The sequence below is a fragment of the Euleptes europaea genome, chromosome 2 (assembly GCF_029931775.1).
Source record: "Euleptes europaea isolate rEulEur1 chromosome 2, rEulEur1.hap1, whole genome shotgun sequence".
Lineage (NCBI taxonomy): Eukaryota > Metazoa > Chordata > Lepidosauria > Squamata > Sphaerodactylidae > Euleptes > Euleptes europaea.
Window position 1 is genome coordinate 123344988 of NC_079313.1, and position 19092 is coordinate 123364079.

At 45.7% G+C, this 19092-nt stretch overlaps 1 protein-coding gene across 1 annotated transcript; it reads left to right on the top strand.

Annotated features, from left to right (window-relative positions):
• Nucleotides 1-16203: 16203 nt before the first annotated feature.
• MC3R (melanocortin 3 receptor) lies at nt 16204-17187 on the top strand. Its single transcript, XM_056844647.1, has one exon. The coding sequence runs from the start codon at nt 16204-16206 to the stop codon at nt 17185-17187; it is 984 nt and encodes a 327-aa protein (XP_056700625.1).
• The last annotated feature ends 1905 nt before the right edge of the window (nt 17188-19092 follow it).

A 19092-nucleotide genomic window follows, 5' to 3' on the forward strand; every position in this document is an offset into this window, starting at 1 on the left:
CCCTAATTACTCCCCACAAAATGGATGTCCCACTGAGAGTTTTGGGATCCTTCTTGTGTGTCAAGTTTGGGCAGGATGGAGGTTGGCAGCTGAACTTTCCCCCTGGCCCTAAGGTGTCCCTGGCTGGACAATGGGTCTGGCTTATCCCCACTGCGTCACCCTAAAGTGATTTAATCAGTGCTCTGAGCAGACCATTACTTACCCTATCTGCACCCATCCCAGCAATCAGTCAGTATTCAAGAGAATAGTCAAGGCGTTCTCTTGGGTACTGATGACTCATAAAGCCTCTCCTATCTTTTTGTCGGAACCCCAGAAAAGCAATCAATTCTTTATCTCTGGCTTTCCTGTCAGTTTACCTCATACCTCATCAGGACCCTTTTTGGGGTATAAATATTGGTCCTTTGGCCATTCATAATGTGTGTCTTGGATCCGTGCACCCACCCCCACTTGTGTGTGTGCTTCCAGAAATGCTGGTCAGCTCTGCTTTCCCTGGATGTCCCTTCGAGACTGGGAAGTATCACCCAACCTTATCTAGCTTCTTACCTTCTTCTGGTGGTGTAGTGGTTAAGAGCGGTGGTATGGAGCAGTGGACTAAAGCTGTCAATTCGGTTCATCCCGAACCGAAAAACAGCCGAATTTCCCCAGATGCGGCGGTTTTCAGTTCGGATGGAACCGAATTAAAAAAAAAAAAGCGGGAAAACGACGAGCAGCATTTTGCGAGTTCGGGGCAATCGCCGAATAAATTCAGCAAATTTGGGGGCTCCGAATCAGCAGCATAACCATTAGTTAGTAAGCATTCTTAGTAAGTTAGTAAGAATTCTCCCGCGGCCAATCGGTGACCAAGCTGGGTATTCTTCTGGCCAATCAGTCGCGGTTGAGTGCATGAGCCCAGCTGCTGCACGGTCCGGGGAGAGAAAGAGAAAGTGTCTGTTTGTGTGAGAGATCCCCGTGGGGGGGGTGCGTGTGCACATTCGCAGCTTTCCACGGCTCCGGGGGGGGCATTTTTGAAGGTAGAGGTCCCAAAATTTCAGTGTAGCTTCAGGGGACCCTTCTTGCAAGAACCCCCAAGTTTGGTGACCATTGGGGCAGGGGGTCCCGAGTTATGCGGTCCCCCCCATCCACCCACTGCGATCCTGTACATCTAGAGAGTGGCACATCCAAGGCAAAACCTCCCGTGCATAAATGGAATCGCATTGGATTGCTCCTGAGTCCTGAGTCCTCCTGACCCCCAGTCCCTGCTCCTGATGAAACAGAAGAGTCAGAAGACATCCACAGTAAGACCCATTTTGGGGCTTTCCTCTATAATTTTTTTCCTGTGTGTGTGTGGCGGGGGGAAGCAGAATCTGTGTGTTGGGGGCAGCAGTTTCTGTGGGTGGGTGGGGGAGCCAAAGGGGGATTTCGCCCATTCTGCCAAGGGGGGTGTGCTTAAAGATTTACTTCTCCGTGCTCCTGCTGGAAGACATTCACACAGTTTGATTTTGGGGTTTTTTTCTATACCTTTTCTCCTGTGTGTGTATGGGGGGAGCAGAGTCTATGTGGGGGGAAGCCAAAGGGGCCTTTTGGCCTTTCTGCTGAGGGGGGTGTGCCCGCTCGCCTCTGCAGGAGTGTGTGTTCTGCTTTTAAAGTTGTAAAGTGTAAAGTTGAGTCTGTGCGGTGGCTAACGAGTCTCTCTGCTCGGCACCAGGGTCACACCTCCTCCTCCTTGGTTTTTTTCCCATTTGGGGCCAAGTCATACTGGTTTGAGAAAGGGGGGTTTCGCCCATTCTGCCTGGGGTGTGTGTGCCCGCTCGCGTCTTTCTCTCCCTGGTTTGAGGGGGGGCTTCAGTTGTGTGTCCTCAGGTTTTCCCTCATTCATAAGATCGGTTAGGTCTATTTTGATGCTCGCTCAAAACTGGTTTTCAAATTATGACTTAAACAATGCATTTGCCCGGTCCCAAGACTCCCGAGTCCCGACTCCCAAGTCCGATGCAAAAGGGGAAATTCCACCCCCACCTGCTCCTTATGCATAGCTAGCGCACCTCTGTCCCTTTCCATGGTTTGCAAACTCCCAAGGTCGCGTCACGTGTTGCTTTGAATGCTTTTGCAAACTCCGAGTCCAAACGGTCTTTTTATTTCTATTCATTCCAATGGGCTGATCATGGGGGGACCCCTTCCAGGCCCCATAACTCGGGACCCCCTGACAAAACCTGGGGGTTCTTACAAGAAGGGTCACCTGAAGGTACACTGAAATTTTGGGACCTCTATCTCCAAAAATGCCCTTCCCCGGAGCCATGGAAAGGCGCGAATGTGTTTTTAATGCCTTTATTCGGCCAAATTTTTTCCTGAACTCCGAACTTAGTGCCGAATTGCACAGATCCGAATCGGGGGAGTTCGAACTTCAGCATTTCCCAAATCAAAACAAGCTGAAATTTGCCGAATCCGAATTTTACCGATTTTTTTTTCAACAGCCCTACAGTGGACTCTGATCTGGAGAACTGGGTTTGATTCCCCACTCCTCCACATGAGCGGTAGAGGCTAATCTGGTGAACTGGATCCGTTTCCCCACTCCTACACACGAAGCCAGCTGGGTGTCCTTGGGCAAGTCACAGTTCTATTAAGAGCTCTCTCAGCCCCACCTACCTCACAGGGTGTCTGTTGGGGGAGGGGAAGGAAAGGTGATTGTAAGCCAGTTTGAGTCTCCCTTACATGGCAGAGAAAGTCAGCCTATAAAAACCAACTCTTCTTGTTGTTTTTATTATTTTTATTCTTTAACAAAACCCATTTCAGTTGTAACTACTGCCTGCTTATTTAAGAGTTTTCACCAGAGACCATCCTGGTATACATAGGTTAGGAATCCCAGCTACCTCCCTCTCTCACTCTGCCTCCCCAGCTAATTCTCCCAAACTTAATCAGAGACTGCCTGATTAGGGTGACAGGTGGCTATGGGGGAAGAGCCATAGCCCAAAGAGCAGAGCTCAATCCTGCATGAAGAACTTCTGGGCAACAATCCTCATCATTCCCATCTGGAACCTAAGAAGAGCCCTGCTGGATCAGACCATTTTCACCTAGCCCAGGATCCCATTTCATAGAGTGGCCAACCACTTGCCCCAGAAGGCCAACAAACATGCCACAGAAGCTAAGGCATCTCAATGCTGTTGCCTCCCAGCACAGGTACTCAGAAGTTTACTGCCTCTGGATGTGGAGGTTCTCCTCCATGAATGTGTCCAATTCCCTTTTGAAAATCATCTACGCATCAGATATTTGACAAGCTGTTTATATTTGAAGAATTTGCATATGGTGTCCTATGTGCAGAAGAGCTGATTGTGCATGCATGTTCTCAAACTGCTTCCCATGACATCCCTGTCCTCCACCACCACCATCTTCCCTCCCCACCTACAGTTTTCTCCTAAGTACATAAAACATTTACATTTCACAGTGAGTAACTTACAGATGTGAGGAACCTGTGAAATGCAGTCTAAAGACCTTGTTACACGAGACATGTGATGCAAGTCAGGTCAAGGATCTAGGACTGCCAACTCCAGGTTCAGAAATACCTGGAGTTGTAGGTTATAATACCATATAATCTCCAGTTAAAAGGAGCAGGCTGGAAAGACCTCTGCCTGAGACCCTGGAGAGCTGCTGCCAGTCAGAGTAGACAATGCTGACCCTGATAGACCGATGGTCTGACTTGGTATAAGGCAAATCTGTGTGTGCATGTGTGTTATTGTTGTGTTGTTGAACTTCTTGCTGAACTTACTTCAGTGAGCACAAGAAATTCAGCCAATTACCATCAGCTAGGGTTGCCAGGTCCTCCCTTGCCACCGGTGTGTGTGTGTATAGTGGTAGGGTTGCCAGATCGAGGTTTGGAAATTCCTGGAGATTTGAGGTGGAGCCTGGGGAGGACAGGCCCCTCAGCGGGGTACAATGCCATGAAGCCTTCCTCCAGAGCATCTATTTTCTCCAAAGGAACTGATCTCTGTAGTCTGGATATGAGCTATAATTCCGGGGGATCCCCAGGTCCCACCTGGAGGCTGGCATCCCTACCATCAGTCTAGATAAGTAATATGTAGGTACTTCTTTATTCTCTCTGTTTCTTTTTTTTTTTTTTTTTACTCTGACACCTGAACCTGAAAAAGAATTTGTGGTTTTGTTTTTATGCAACTGGTGGTCATTTCGGGGAGGGGTTTTTTTTTCACCTTTCTTCTCTCGTCTCTCATTCGGAGAGTCCTATACAGCTACTAGATGCTGGCTTCCCTGTAAACAACTATCAAACCAGAAGGTGGCGCCAGACTACATTCTACTATCATTTAAATTGATTGAAAAATTGAGTTGACAAAATAAGGCAAGAGCTGTATTTTGCTTCAATTTCCGCATTTAAAACAAATGCAATGTTCTAGAGAGGTTCCTAGGCAAAACAGATGAATTAATAGCTTCCTCCCCCCTTTCTCCCTGAGAATGCCCCCTTGTGCTGCAGCAGTACTGTGCCACCTTTTCCGGTGATGCAGTCCTGTTGGAGGCAATGGAGGATTTTACCCTTTTTTGGTTTTTTAAAATTTTCTAAACTTCTTTTCTTGACTCCCCGGCGGCCGGGAAGCCTCTGAGGCTGCGCCGCTACTAGCCGCCGTGGATCTGCCCCCACCCTCAGGATTGGGCTGCCCGTCTGGATCCAACCCGCTAAATTTGATACTTGATCACTGCTTAGTTGGATACTACCTGGTGTTTTGGATAGGAAAGAAAATTTGGTGGGTTACCTGCTCTCTTTGTTCTCATGTTGTTGTTTTTTAATGATCGAACAATTGAACTGCCCAAATTGTTATAAAATAACTGAAATTCAATGACCGTTTTAAAATTAAAAAGGACACCGGCCAATGAGACACGCTATTCATAATGGGTACAAACTCAAAAAGGGTGGAATTTCAGTTGCCAATTGTATAGTATAACCAAAAACAAAGCAACTCAGTCTAATCTATATATAACAGGTTGAATCTTATTTATCATACACAATAACTGAACCTATCCAATAACATGTATACATACACAAATCATCAAGGTCACTTCTGAATATACATAAACCATCAAAGTCACATGAGACAAAATCGTACAATCCAAAGCTAACCACTACAGTCAACAATAGCCATGCAGATTATCTTTGGATTTCACACATTAACAGATCACTTCAGGATACAATGGTTCCATATTAACATACCACACCCTCATTAGCACATTATCTTGATACTTACAGGACAATGGTTAGCACATTACCTTTGATACTTTTTGCAAGACAATGATTCAGCTCAAACCCAACTCCTTTCTGACTATATATTACCCTTCCTACACACTTGACACTGAGAGACACTGTCCTTCAGTGTTACTCCTCTGAAGATGCCTGCCACAGCTGCTGGCAAAACGTCAGGAAAGAAAATACCAAGACCACGGTTACACAGCCCGGATAACCTACAAGAACCAATGAACTCTGACCGTGAAAGCCTTCAACAATATTTTTAACAAAACCTATACTGGAATGTTATTATGTCACATAAACAGATGAGAAGGAGAAGGAGGAGAAGAAGGAGAAGAAGAAGAGGAGGAGGAGGAGGAGGGAGGAAGGAGGAGAAGAAGAGTTGGTTTTTATATGCTGCCTTTCTCTACCAGTTAAGGAAGAATCAAACTGGCTTACAATCACCTTCCCTTCCCCACAACAGAAACCCTGTAATGTAGGTGGGGCTGAGAGTGTGTGACTGGCCCAAAGTCACCCAGCTGGCTTCATGTGTAGGAGGGGGGAAACAAACTCAGTACTCCACATCAGAGTCAACCGCTCTTAACCACTACACCATGATGGCGCTCTCTCCTAACTGTGACCAACTGTGTCTGCTTCAAGGCCAGGACTCCTTTTCTGCTGCATTTTGCACTCCAAGCCCTTGGATGACCAATAAACATACTAACCAGTGCACATCCTCACTTGTCATACATCTGGTGTCCCACAAGTGAAAGCACAACTTTCCCTAACTACTAATACCCAAGGAACTAAAACCATTAACTAAAAGTACAGAAGACAGCTAGCTAAAACCCAAGAAGAGCAGTTCTCACTGATGTGGGAACCAGTGTGGCACAGTTGTTAAGAGCGATGGTTTGGAGCAGTGGAGTCTGATCTGGAGAACCGGGTTTGATTCCCCACTCCTCCACATGGGCGGTGGAGGCTAATCTGGTGAACTGGATTTGTTTCCCCACTCCTACACACAAAGCCCGCTTGGGTGACCTTAGGCTAGTCACACTCTCTCAGCCCCACCCATCTCACAGTGTGTCTGTTGATGGGAGGGGAAGGTGATTATAAGCCAGTTTGAGTCTCCCTTAAGTGGTAGAGAAAGTCAGCTTATAAAAACCAACTCTTCTGATGATGATGATGATGTCCCCCACCCATGATGGCTTAAGTGGTGGGACAGAATTCTCATTGGTAGGGTTGTACAAAAAAAAAAAATATCAGTATTTTTCGGGCTTGGGTTTATCAAACCCCGAAATTTTAGGAAAATCCGAAAATTTGTACAGCTACTGTAGCACTTCTTGAATGACAGTATATCATGTCCATGGGGGGAAATCCTATACCTCTTTTGTGTATTCCCTGAGACCTGGTTCTGAGCTCTCTTTATTGTCTTGCTTCCCCTATGTTATCTCTCTTGAGCTACTCCCTTCCTCCTCCTCCCAAGCCCACTGTTCAGATCCAACAAACAGCAGGCCTCAGCTTCCAGCTCTCATTGCCACAACCTTCTGTCTTCCTGTATGAGGTGAACAGGGCTATTCCAGGCAAGCAAAGAATCTTCCTGCCTTGTTCTACAACCTCCTTTATCTCAAACTGATGACCTCTGAGCACCTGTGTTCCATATCTCCGTGATCACACCTTTATTACAGAATCTGGAAAGCAATGAGGGAACCAGATTGTTCCAGTCCTTGCACTAGGGTTGCCAGGTCCCTCTTCATAACTGGCGGGAGGTTTTTGGGGCAGAGACTGAGGACAGCAGGGTTTGGGGAGGGAAGGGAATCTAGCTAAAAACCAAGAAGAACAGCTCTCACTGATGTGGGAGCCAGTGTGGTGTAGTGGTTAAGAGCAGTGGTTTGGTGTGGTGGACTCTGATCTGGAGAACCAGGTTTGATTCCCCACTCCTCCATATGAGCCATACAGTCCAATTGCCAAAGCAGCCATTTTCTCCAGGTGATCTGATCTCTATTGGCTGGAAATCAGTTGTAATAGCAGGAGATCTCCAGCCAGTACCTGGAGGTTGGCAACCCTACCTTGCACAAGTATCTGAACAATGCAGTGGCCCTTTCCAAGAACACAGGTAATGGGTACCTCATGATTTCATCTATATCAGGGGTGTCAAACATATGGCTCATGGGCCAGATCCGGCCCCATGAAAGCTCTTATCTTGCCTGCAAGCCAGCCAAGGAAACCACCTCCCCCAGTCCCAATCCGGGCTGGCGAGCCTGCTGTGGGCTTGCCAGCCGAGATGCCCCCCACTCCCAATCTGGGCTGGTGAGGCATGGCCCAGCCCGACCAAGTGATATTCATGTCATATCCCGCCCTTGTAGCAAATGAGTTCAACACCCCTGGTCTATACTTTGTTTGCAAGAACATTATCAGAAGCTGCAACACTCACATTTTACAAGGACAGATGAAATTCTTGAAATCCCTGAGTGTGTACTAAAGAGGCCAGTAGCTCAGGAATATCCCACACTATGAAAACCCAGAAAATATTTGCAGGATCTGAACACCAGAAAGAACAGAAGACCATGTCCCGATGCGTTGCTAATCATTCTAAGAGGGCTTCAGCTTGGTTTCTTTCTGTGCAAGCAAATAAGAGACCATGATGAACATTCAGTGTTTACTGCTCAAAAGGTTTTGAGCTAATTTTACAGGAGAGCCATTACGGGTTTTCTTTAATCAAGTTGCCAGGCTCCGATTTCAAAGAAGAGGAGGAGGAGGAGGAGGAGGGGAATTATGTCGAGGCCAAAGGTTGCCAGTTAAGCCTCCTTGTTTCCCTTGTTGATTAGTTACAGAAATCTGCACTCTTTTTTTCCAGCTAATAATAAAGAATTCAGGAAAATGCCAAGAAATGTTTGGCTTCCTTTAATACATTTCCTTTTTCACTCCAATCAGTGGGAATGCATTAGGCATCAGATGATCCTAAGTCTACATTTTTACTGAATGAAGGTCACATTCTTAACTAGGAGTGTGCATCAAAAAAAAATGTATTTTTGGATTCAAGTATATGGGAACCCAAAAAGAATTGGTATTCCCAATTTACTGGGCTCTCAATACCAGAATGGTACTCAGATCCAGCTTTTATTTGGGAATCTGAAATTCTTCTGCTCCATTTTAGCCTATGGGGAAGTTATTCGAGAGTCTGGGGGGCTGCTTTTGTTTTTTAAAAACTAAAGGCACCAAAATTGTTGCAAAGCTAACGGTACCTTTCCCCAGAAGAATCTCTAAGTTTGAAGAATATTGGGTTAGGGGGTCCAATTCTATGGGCCCCCAAAGAAGGTGCCCCATCCATCCTCTGTTGTTTTCGAAAGGGGGGGAACAGCCTTTTTTTTCTAGGGCAAAAGCAAAGAGGCATGCTTGCATAGCCAGTGCCTCCCATGCCAAGAGTCAACACAAGCCCAACAGAACCACAGCAGAACCCAGGAATCCCAGCAGAACCACAAGCCAATGTGGCAAGCTCAAGTGACGCAATGTCAAACCAGAGAATCCCAGAAGTGTATGTTTTGTTTGGTGGTTTTTGTTTGTTTGCAGACCCAACGGCAATGCACAGAAGCCCGGCACAACAATCTGAAGCACGGGGGTGGGGGTCACTTTTGCAAACACAGCAGCACCAAGGGCCAATGGGACAGCGCCAGCCCAACAGAACCAACGTCAAGCCAGAGAATCCCAGCCACGTGTTTTTGTTTGTTTGCAAAAGCGAGGGCAATCCACAGAAGCCCGGCAGAACAGTCTTAAGCTCAAGAGGCCACTTTTGCAAGAACAACTGACAAACATACATTGCCGTCACCTCCACAAGGTGAGGGGGTTTCGTGTGCACCCAGATCCTCCTCTCTCAGCAGACCTCTCTCAGCCCTCGTCATTGGCTCTCTTTTCCCCACCTCCCACCCCTGCAAAGAAGAATGCTACACACATGCAGATTAGCATCATTATTTACGCTGCCCCTGTGGGTTCTGCTGGTTTTTGTTAGATACACAAGGTCCCTATCCTATTCATCTCCAACAAGATGAAGCTGGCTCCAGAAAGGTCATGCAGACTTGCTTCCAGCAGCATATAAGCTAGTTGGCCCACCCTGTAGGGTTTTCAAGGCAAGAGACTAACAGAGGTGGATTGCCGTTGCCTGCTTCTGCGTAGCAACCCTGGACTTCCTTGTTGGTCTCCCATCCAAATATTGACCAGGACCAGCCCATGCAGTATGAAGGCTACCTGTCAGCTGCGTGAAAAGCAGTCACTGACAGGCATGCCAGAACACCACCCTGATCTGCAACGAAGACGACAGCACTCCCTGGAGCTCCACCTATGCCATGCTTGAGCGTTTGGTGGAGCAGAAGTGAGCCCTAACCTTCTTGATCTCTGAGATCAAGGTTGTGCAGGAAGAAAGCCGGCTGAACCAGGATGAGTGGTTGTCTATCTCTCAGACTGTGGAGGTCCTTAAGCCTTTTATGGACTACATGCATTTGCTCTCGTCTGACAAGGCAACCCTGGCTCTGGCCATTCCCATGATCCAAACGACTCATGAGAAGATGGCTTCGTTTCTGGAGCCAGCTTCAGGTCATGAAGACTTGCTTCCAGCAGTGATAAGGCTTTCTGGCCGGGCGCTCACATGCGCCAACTAGTGGTCAAATGCTGAAACAGCATGTCCCCACACAAAAATCCTGGAAACTCTCAGCTGTTGTGGCTGGCTGGCTACGCCCACTTTTGATCGCTCAATATTAATAAAAAGGGACTCTAGACTCCACGGGGACCTGTCATTTTCAGCAAAATGAGATTTAGAAAAGCTATACCATATAATACTACTCCCCGCATTCTAGTATTATGAGAGAGGGAGGAAAGCTTCTCCCTGTCCACTCTCTCCATACCATGCACAATTTTATAGACCTCTATCATGTCTCACCTTAACCACCTTATTTCCAAGCTGGTATGACAGACCCAGCTCAGTCAACGCTTTGGGTAACAGCAGACGCTGCTTATACCGAATCAGAGACTGGTGGTCTATCAATGCCAGTATTGTCTACTCTGACCAGCAACAGCTCTCCAGGGTCTCAAGCAGCAGTCTGTCCATCACCTACTGCCTGATTCTTCACTGGCAAAGCCAGGAATGGGACCTCAGAAATTCGGCATGCACGGCGGGCACTGTACCACTGAGCCACGGCCCCTCTTCTGAACCACAAGCTACCTCCACTAAGGTGACGTATTTCATTTTGGCTCTGCCCCAGCCTAGACCATGAGTAGGGTTGCCAACTGCCAAGTAGTAGAAGGAGATCTCCTGCTAATTCAACTGATCACCAGCCAATAGAGAACAAATCACCTGGAGAAAAATGGGCACTTTGGCAACTGAACTCTATGGCATTGAAGTCTCTCCCCTCCCCAAAGCCCGCCCTCCTCAGGCTCTGCCCCAAAAATATCCTGCCGGTGGCGAAGAGGGACCTGGCAACCCTAACCATGAGGTTCTGCTTTGCTTGGTCAGTTTCCACATGTGTTTTGACAAACAAAGGTGGGTTTCCTATATCCTAGTAAGATGCCATCTGTCTCTGGGTTCAAGGAAATAGATACAGCTGCAAAAAAAACCTGAACACATTTCAGGGGTTTCTTTCTACAGTTAATAGTTAATTAAGTAGTCTGAATTGTCCTGAACATTGGCACTTTTACACCAGTGTATACGCAGTCTTTCCAGACTACTTGTGTGGCCATTACAGTATCCAATTTCCTAACTCCCCAGATTAGCCACTGTTAGTAGTTACTTCATGAACTTAAATTATTTCTCAGAACTATAGGCAATTACATTCCCAGGAGGCCAGTTTTCCAAACCCTAAACCGGATATATGTAGTTACTGTCAAATACCTTCCATTTATTTTACTTTTAAATTATAATACATAACTTCGGGGAAGGGGGGAGAGGTTATCCAGATCCTGCTATATAAATTCAGCTGCTGGATTTTTTTTTTGTCTTTTCCTGCGTAATTTTTAAATAAAAGTCTTGTTTAAAAAAAAATCACTACATCAAATATTTGAGAAGAATCACAGTCAAAAGCTTACGGTGCTCAGTAAGTAGGTACCTGATTATATTTAATATTATATAAGTTTTTTTCTCATTTGATAGACCAGAGGTCCCCAACATGGTGCCCACGGGTACCATGGTGCTCGCTGACACATTTTTGGTGCCCTCCAAGCATTTTTAGAAAGTAGGTGAGGCCTGGCGGGGCTCTTACCCAGTAGGGCTTCTGCTTAGCCCCGGAGATCCGATCAGTTATTGTTTCAGCTGCAGCTGCCACTATAGGGTTGGTTTTATTCTCTCATTCCTCTTTCCCAGTGTATTTCTAATTACCCCTGTTCTCCCCTGTTGCTCCCACCATCCTGGGTCAGAATTCCAAAGGTGCCCACAGGCTCAACAAAGGTTGGGGACCCCTGTGACAATCATATACTCCACCACCACCCCCAATAGTCCTCAGTTGAGGACATTGTAGTGATAGACTTGATCATGTAGAGACATTCCCTTATAGAATCATAAAAGTTGGAAGGGGCCAGACAGGCCATCTAGTCCAACCCCCTGCTCGATGCAGGATCAGCCTAGAGCATCCCTGACAAGTGCTTGCCCAGCCTCTGCTTAAAGACTGCCCGTGATGGGGAGCTCACCACCTCCCTAGGTAGCCAATTCCAAATGCCCTTCTCTCCTGGTCACATTGCTTCCTGAAGATCTGCAGTTGTGAGGTAGATGCAAGCCCAGAAGCACTTCATAGAATCACAGAGTTGGAAGGGGCCAGATAGGCCATCTAGTCCAACCCCCTGCTTAACACAGGATCAGCCTTGAGCAGGGGTGTCAAACATATGGCCTGAGAGATGGATCCGGCCCCTTGAGAGCTCTTATCCGACCCGCATGCCAGCCAAGGCAGCCACCGCCCCCCAGTCCCAATCTGGGCTGGTGAGACATATCCTGGCCCGAACAAGTGACATTAATGTCACATCCGGCCCTCGTAACAAATAAGTTCAACATCCCTGGCCTAGAGGATCCCCGACAAGTGCCTGTCCAGCTTCTGATTAAGGAGTGCCCGTGAGGGGGAGCTCACCACCACCTCCCTAGGTAACTGAATCCACTGCCGAACAAGTCTTATTGTAAAAAAAAAAAATCTAATATCCAGCCAGTACCTGAAGAGCTGTCACTTAGAGGAGAGCAGGGAGCTGTTCCTGTTGGCAGCAGAGGATACGACTCACAATAATGGGTTTAAATTACAGGCGGAAAGGTACCGGCTGGATATTAGGAAAAAATCTTTTACAGTGAGAGTAGCTCAGCAGTGGAATCAGCTGCCTAGGGAGGTGGTGAGCTCCTCTTGAAGCAGCGGCTGGATGAATACTTGTCGGGGATGCTCAGTCTAGGCTGATCCTACATTGAGCAGGGGGTTGGACTAGATGGCATGTATGGCCCTATCCAACTCTATGATCCTATGATCCATATGGATAAGGGAGAGCTGCTTGCTATTATATACTTGGACTTCCAAAAGACTTTTTGACCAGGTACCTTACCAAAGGCTCCTGGGTAAGCTTAGCAGTCCTGGGATAAGAGGGCGGCTCTTGGGAGAAGGGCAGGATAAAAAATATGTTTTATCTGGCCTACTAGCTGCAAATACAATTTATTTATTTATGAGAGATAATAAAATAATGATTTGAATGCCAACCTTCCATTTTGTTTTTCCTTTGCAAGAGTATTTGAAGCTGATGGAATTAGATGTGTTTCGCCCCCATCAAACATATTATAGATAACCAGGGCCCCTATATAACCTGTGATTTTGCAAACATAACAGGACGCAAGGAGCAAAGGCTCATTAAGAAGGGAACATTCTTCTAAAAGAGCTGCTAAGAACATTAACTGGAGGCATGAGGAAGCTGGAGGCATAATGATTAAAATGAGATTTAGGAACATGAATGAGCATTACATTTTCCCATTAGTGTTACCCTGACAGATCAGAGGGAATGAATGTGTAAAATGTTGTCTTCCTGAGAAAGATTTTGTCTACATCTTAAGAGACAGACAAGAGTGTTCCGTGGATTCAGCCCTACAGATCCATTCCACTAACCGTGGCACTTTCTCCCTGTGCAAGGTCATCAGATTAGAGTCCGCCGCTCATGTGGAGGAGTGGGGAATCAAACCCGGTTCTCCAGATTAGAGTCCACCGCTCTTAACCACTACACCACGCTGGCTCAATTCCTATAAATGGAAATGAGAAAAAAAGTAATTGTGCTGGCTTTAACTGGCCTTGCTCAAGACAGTAATTGTGCTGCATTTATTATAACAGCATGTGGCATTGTATTTTATTTCGTTTTTCTGGTTTTCACTATAATCATGCAGCCACACAATAGTCAAGGCTAACTGGGTAAGTGGAAAACCTCTGAGAGGTATTCAAGGACCCAGGAAGCAAATGGACAAAAACAGCAACAAAATGCTTCCAGCGAGGTTTGTTGGCTAATGGCTATCCTTGAGAAACATGTTTGTGTTGTTTTTAATTTTAGATTCATTAACTGGAAAGAAAATTAGCCCTACAAACATAATATGTGCTTGGAGATAAATGGTTGAATAAACATACCTTCATTCTAGGACATTTGCATGTGGTAGAAAAACATTCAATTCGGGATCAGAATAACGGTCTATGACTTGGATCTAGGGTTGCCAGGTCCCTCTTCACCACTGGCAGGAGGTTTTCGGGACGGAGCCTGAGAAGCATGGGGTTTGGGGAGGGGAGGGACTTCAGTGCCATAGAGTCCAATTGCCAAAGCGGCCATTTTCTCCAGGTGACCTGATCTCTATCAGCTGGAGATCAGTTGTAATAGCAGGCGATCTCCAGCTAGTACCTGAAGGTTGGCAACCCTACTTGGATCCCATGAAAAATCTCTGCTGATAGAAGAGCTTCCTGTCAGTGGAGTGAGACTTTCTCCCCTCTTCCTTTCCTACTTCATTCTAAAATGCCCCCCCCCAAAAAAAAACCAAATGCTGGTCCTGGGGGGCAGGAGATATCCCACCAGAAACACCATGAGGTCTGAGGTCTACAACAAGAGGGTAAATCAATGAAAATCACTTCAATCCCCCTTGCATTAGTAGACATTTTCTGCTGGATCCAGCCCTATAGCAGGAAGATAAATGCCCACAGACAAGGGGGAAGAAACCATTTGAATGAGTGCAGAACCAACTGTTTGCCAATATTGTGTGTGTATTAAGTGCCGTCAAGTAGCTTCCGACTCATGACGGCCCTATGAATTAATATCCTCCAAAACGTCCTGTCATTAACAGCCTTGCTCAGATCTTGCAAACTGAGGGCCGTGGCTTCCTTGATAAAGTCAATCTATCTCATGTTGGGTCTTCCTCTTTTCCTGCTGCCTTCAACCTTTCCTAGCATTATTGTCCTTTCCAGTGAGTCTTGTCTTCTCAGAATGTGACCAAAGTATGACAGCCTCAGTTTAGTCATTTTAGCTTCTAGGGACAGACAGTTCGGGCTTGGTGTGATCTAGAACTCACTTATTTGTCTTTTTGGCGGTCCATGGTATTGGTAAAACTCTCCTTCAACCCCACATTTCAAAGGAACCTACTTTCTTCCTGTCAGCTTTCTTCCATTTCCAACTTTCACACCTATACATAGTGATAGGGAATAATACAGCATGAATTAACTTGGTCTTGGTTGCCAGTGACACAACCTTACACTTAAGTATCTTTTCTAGCTCCATGGGTGCCCTTCCCAGTCTCAATCTCCTTCTGATTTCTTGGTTGCAGTCCCCATTTTGGTTGATGATGGAGACAAGGCATAGAAAATCCTGAACAATTTCAATTTTCTCATTGTCAGCTTTAAATCTGAGTAATTCCCCAGTAGTCATTACTTACTTATTGCTGAGAGAGTCACTTGTCCCAGATTTTCATGGCTGACTGGGGACTGAACTTCATGCCTGCAGTCCTTGCCTGTTGTGCTAACCACTGTACCACTCTCAAATATTTTATTTATATTTATATTTTGTTTTGTTTTAAACATTTCTACTCTGTCAATACATTTATACTGGGAAACTTGCCCATTCTTAGACTTCTTGAATGAAAATAATTCTGAGCAAAGAAGGTGTTATTAATGTAGTTTGCTTATTATTTATGGATTCAGAAACATCCGTTTCTCTTATATTTTATCTGCACATGTTTTCTTTGTTGCAACGGTTCCTATTAGAATGACAAAACGTTTTACAAATGTGCACCGATTGCAATCGCTGATCTGTAGAGGGCACCAAATCATTTTGTATCGGACCGTAGAGCCTTAGCTTATGAAGGATTCTCTGCCTTGTGATCACAGCTGTCCGTCAAAGAGATGCTTGCTCTCTAGTGGTCCTTGCGAGGCACAGATTAAGTAGGAGTTTTTTCCCCCTTACATGAATGTATAAAATCCAAGGTTTTTTTACTACTACTCTTGCCCTCCTCCTCACAGATGAAGCAGGAAGAGATACTGTGAAGTTCTTTCGAACACTCCCGTCGAGCAGCAATTGCAGGACAGAATCGCAGATCACAGAGGTACTTGCTTAAAATCAACAGGTAGATCACCAAAAGGACTACAATCGCCATTTAATTCCTTCTTTTCAGGAATACCTGTAGCATTTGCTACAGATTCTTTTCTGATTTCACTGGGGAGAAACAAAATCTTTGGAGGAATGGATTCGGGATTCTATTTTGAATAAGCCGGGGGACTCTTTTTCTCTGTTCGTCTTTCTTGATCCTATTTAATAAAGAGCTTTAAAGAATTTCATTTCTGTGACGCACAAGAAACAACATCTCTTGAGCAGTGGATTCAGAGTTCTACTTTGAATAAAGGGGACAGCTCTCATTTCTCCCCCAAATCGTCTTGTTTGATCTCATTTAATAAAGAGCTTTAAAACATTTCTGATGGACTTTTCTCTTCGACGACTAGCCATGATGCCATTTCCATAGTGGCTTGTAGAACAGAATATCTGCTCTGACAATGAACACAACTACACACTGGACTCTTACATTTCAGCCCATGTTGTTGAATGCCACAGGAGAGGTCAACGATTCTGCCCTTTACAGCAGCAGGAGCGACCACGGGTTCTGTGAGCAAGTCTCCATCAAGGCGGAGGTCTTCTTGACGCTGGGGATCATCAGCCTTCTGGAGAACATCCTCGTCATCCTTGCCGTGATCAAGAATGGAAACCTCCATTCTCCCATGTACTTTTTTCTTTGCAGCCTGGCAGCCGCAGACATCCTTGTGAGTACGTCCAATGCTTTGGAGACTGTCATGATCGCCATCCTAAACAACGGGTACTTAGTCATCGATGACCGTTTCATTCAGCACATGGACAATGTCTTTGACTCGATGATCTGTATCTCTTTGGTTGCCTCCATATGCAACCTTTTGGTCATAGCTGTTGACAGATACATTACCATTTTTTATGCGCTCCGTTACCACAGCATCATGACTGTCAAGAAAGCCCTGGCACTGATCGGAGTGATTTGGGTTGCCTGTATCATCTGTGGCATCATGTTCATTGTCTACTACGAAAGCAAAACTGTCATTGTCTGCCTTATCACCATGTTCTTCACCATGCTTTTCCTCATGGCCTCCCTTTATGTCCACATGTTCTTGTTTGCACGCCTGCATGTCAAACGAATTGCTGCCCTGCCGGTCGATGGGGTCACCCATCAACGCACCTGTATGAAAGGGGCTGTCACCATAACCATTCTCCTCGGGGTCTTCATTGTCTGCTGGGCGCCGTTTTTCCTACATCTCATTCTCATAATATCCTGCCCGACAAATCCACACTGCATTTGCTACACCTCGCATTTTAACACATATCTGGTTCTTATTATGTGCAACTCAGTAATCGATCCTCTTATTTATGCCTTCCGTAGTCTGGAGATGCGCAAGACATTCAAGGAGATTGTTTGCTGCTGTTATGGCATGAGCTCAGTGCAGTGCATGCTCTAAAGCATTCACCTGTGGCTATCTGCAGAGACATTAAATGCTTAATGCTGAAGCAAAAAAACCAGTAAACCCTAAGGACAGGGTCAAATTGCTACACTGCAGGCAGTGTTCAAAGGAAAACCTAAAGAGTTGGCGGGGTAGTGGGAAAGTTGTGGGTTGTTGTGTTTTTTTCTCCCTTGCTGTGTTAAGGGAACAAACTTGTCCAAGAGTGCAATTGGCTTCTGCTTGTGTAGGGCTAAGAGAAACCAATTTGCATAGTTGGCCAGGGGAAGAAAATCCCTCAGTAACAGCATTGAAAGAAACTATGTCCATTTCAATATTAGGGTTTATGTACATCTAGCAAAAGGAGAGAATTTTTGCTGGTGCATCTTCTCAGATCACAGTGCTGGAGGTGATCGAACAGCTGTGCCTGGAGGAATTCTTTCCTTCCTCAGCTAGATCCCAAATATTTAAAGGTCGGCCATCCCAGATGTTAATGCTATATTTAAAGATACCAGGGTAATATTCCTTTTCTTCCCCTGAACTACTAAGCATTGCTCTCTTTTTCTTTGTAAACTGGCACGGCATGCTCAATCAAGCCAGCATCAGTTTGATGGACATATCCTAAACCACTTGTGTTTAATGATAACCACTCTCCAGAGAGAGGCAAAGCAGAAGGTAACGGGATTATTTTTTTAAAGACTTAGATCTTTGCCCTTGTACTTTTCAGGAGAACAACGAAAGAATAGTTACAGGTGACAGATTTTGCTACTAGCTTCTTGATAGACATGCTACAGGCATATCCCAAATCAATCATTTATCTTCTAGAAGTGCATCTTTATCTTGCAGAGTGGTGTGAGTAGCAGCTGTCAGAAAGGGCTAGCTGATAGCTATTCGACATAATAAAATGCTGGCGCATCCCTGCAAACATCAGCTTCAGCAGGAAACCTCTCTTTTCCGGTATGCTGTGAACCGAAGCATGTGATGAGTTAAATATAGTGATATTTTATATTGGAGTCGTTTTATCATTGCTTCTTCATCATGATACAAAAAGAGTTGTCATTTGACAGAGAATAGACTGTTAGGAAGATCGATACGGAACTGCAGAGAGCTGTCCCAGAGAGGATCTCTGTGGGGTTGAATTGTGATGGTAGAAACTGTCAAAAAAAGATTAACATAAAGGAGGAGACTGTTTCTATTTCCAGATTAGAAGGAAAGCTTCGTGGAGCTGTTCCACTTGGAATGTTCGGCAGCAAGTTAATTAGAGGGCTTTTACTAATTCTAGCATCTTTTTTTATCTATGTTCTAACCTTGTCAGAAATGTTCATCTGCAACAATTCTGTGTTACTATGTAGACACCCCATGTTTCGATTTTATGCCAATAAAGGAGATTGTATTGTATTGCATTCCATTTGGAATAGTATTTTATCTCCCCCAATTATTTGGATATTTCCTGGGATGAGGCACTTGGTTTGCTGGGTTAGCCATGCATTCCTGAGGAGGGGGGCAAGTCCTCTTAGGAGGCGGCATGACTTCACCACCCCGTGCAAGTGTGTCTAATCGTGCAACAAGACGCCCTTATGCTGGCGGCGAGGGCAGTTCCGCCGGTGCCCAAGCGCCACAGAGCTGTGCCTCGCCACTCTGCCGGCACAGTCTCTCCATGGCGCTGGCAACGGCAGAGAATTGCCACGCCAATGTGGGGAGCATTCCCGGGGTGTTCCTGGGGCAGGCTGGGGGGCAGAGGTGTCATTTAAGCAGCTCCCTATGCCCTTTCAGCCCCAGACACCAGTGGCCAAGGTGGCTTTTTAGCAGGCGCATCCTCGCTGTTTTCAATGAGGCGAAAGGCCCCATTAAACAAAACAAAAAGCTGCAAAATGGGTTGTTGTTTTTTTACTGGCATAAAGGGAATTGCCTTAGGAGACGGCTCGC

Coding starts and splice junctions, on each gene's coding strand:
- MC3R (XM_056844647.1), top strand. CDS start 16,204: ATGAACACAACTACACACTGGACTCTTACATTTCAGCCCATGTTGTTG.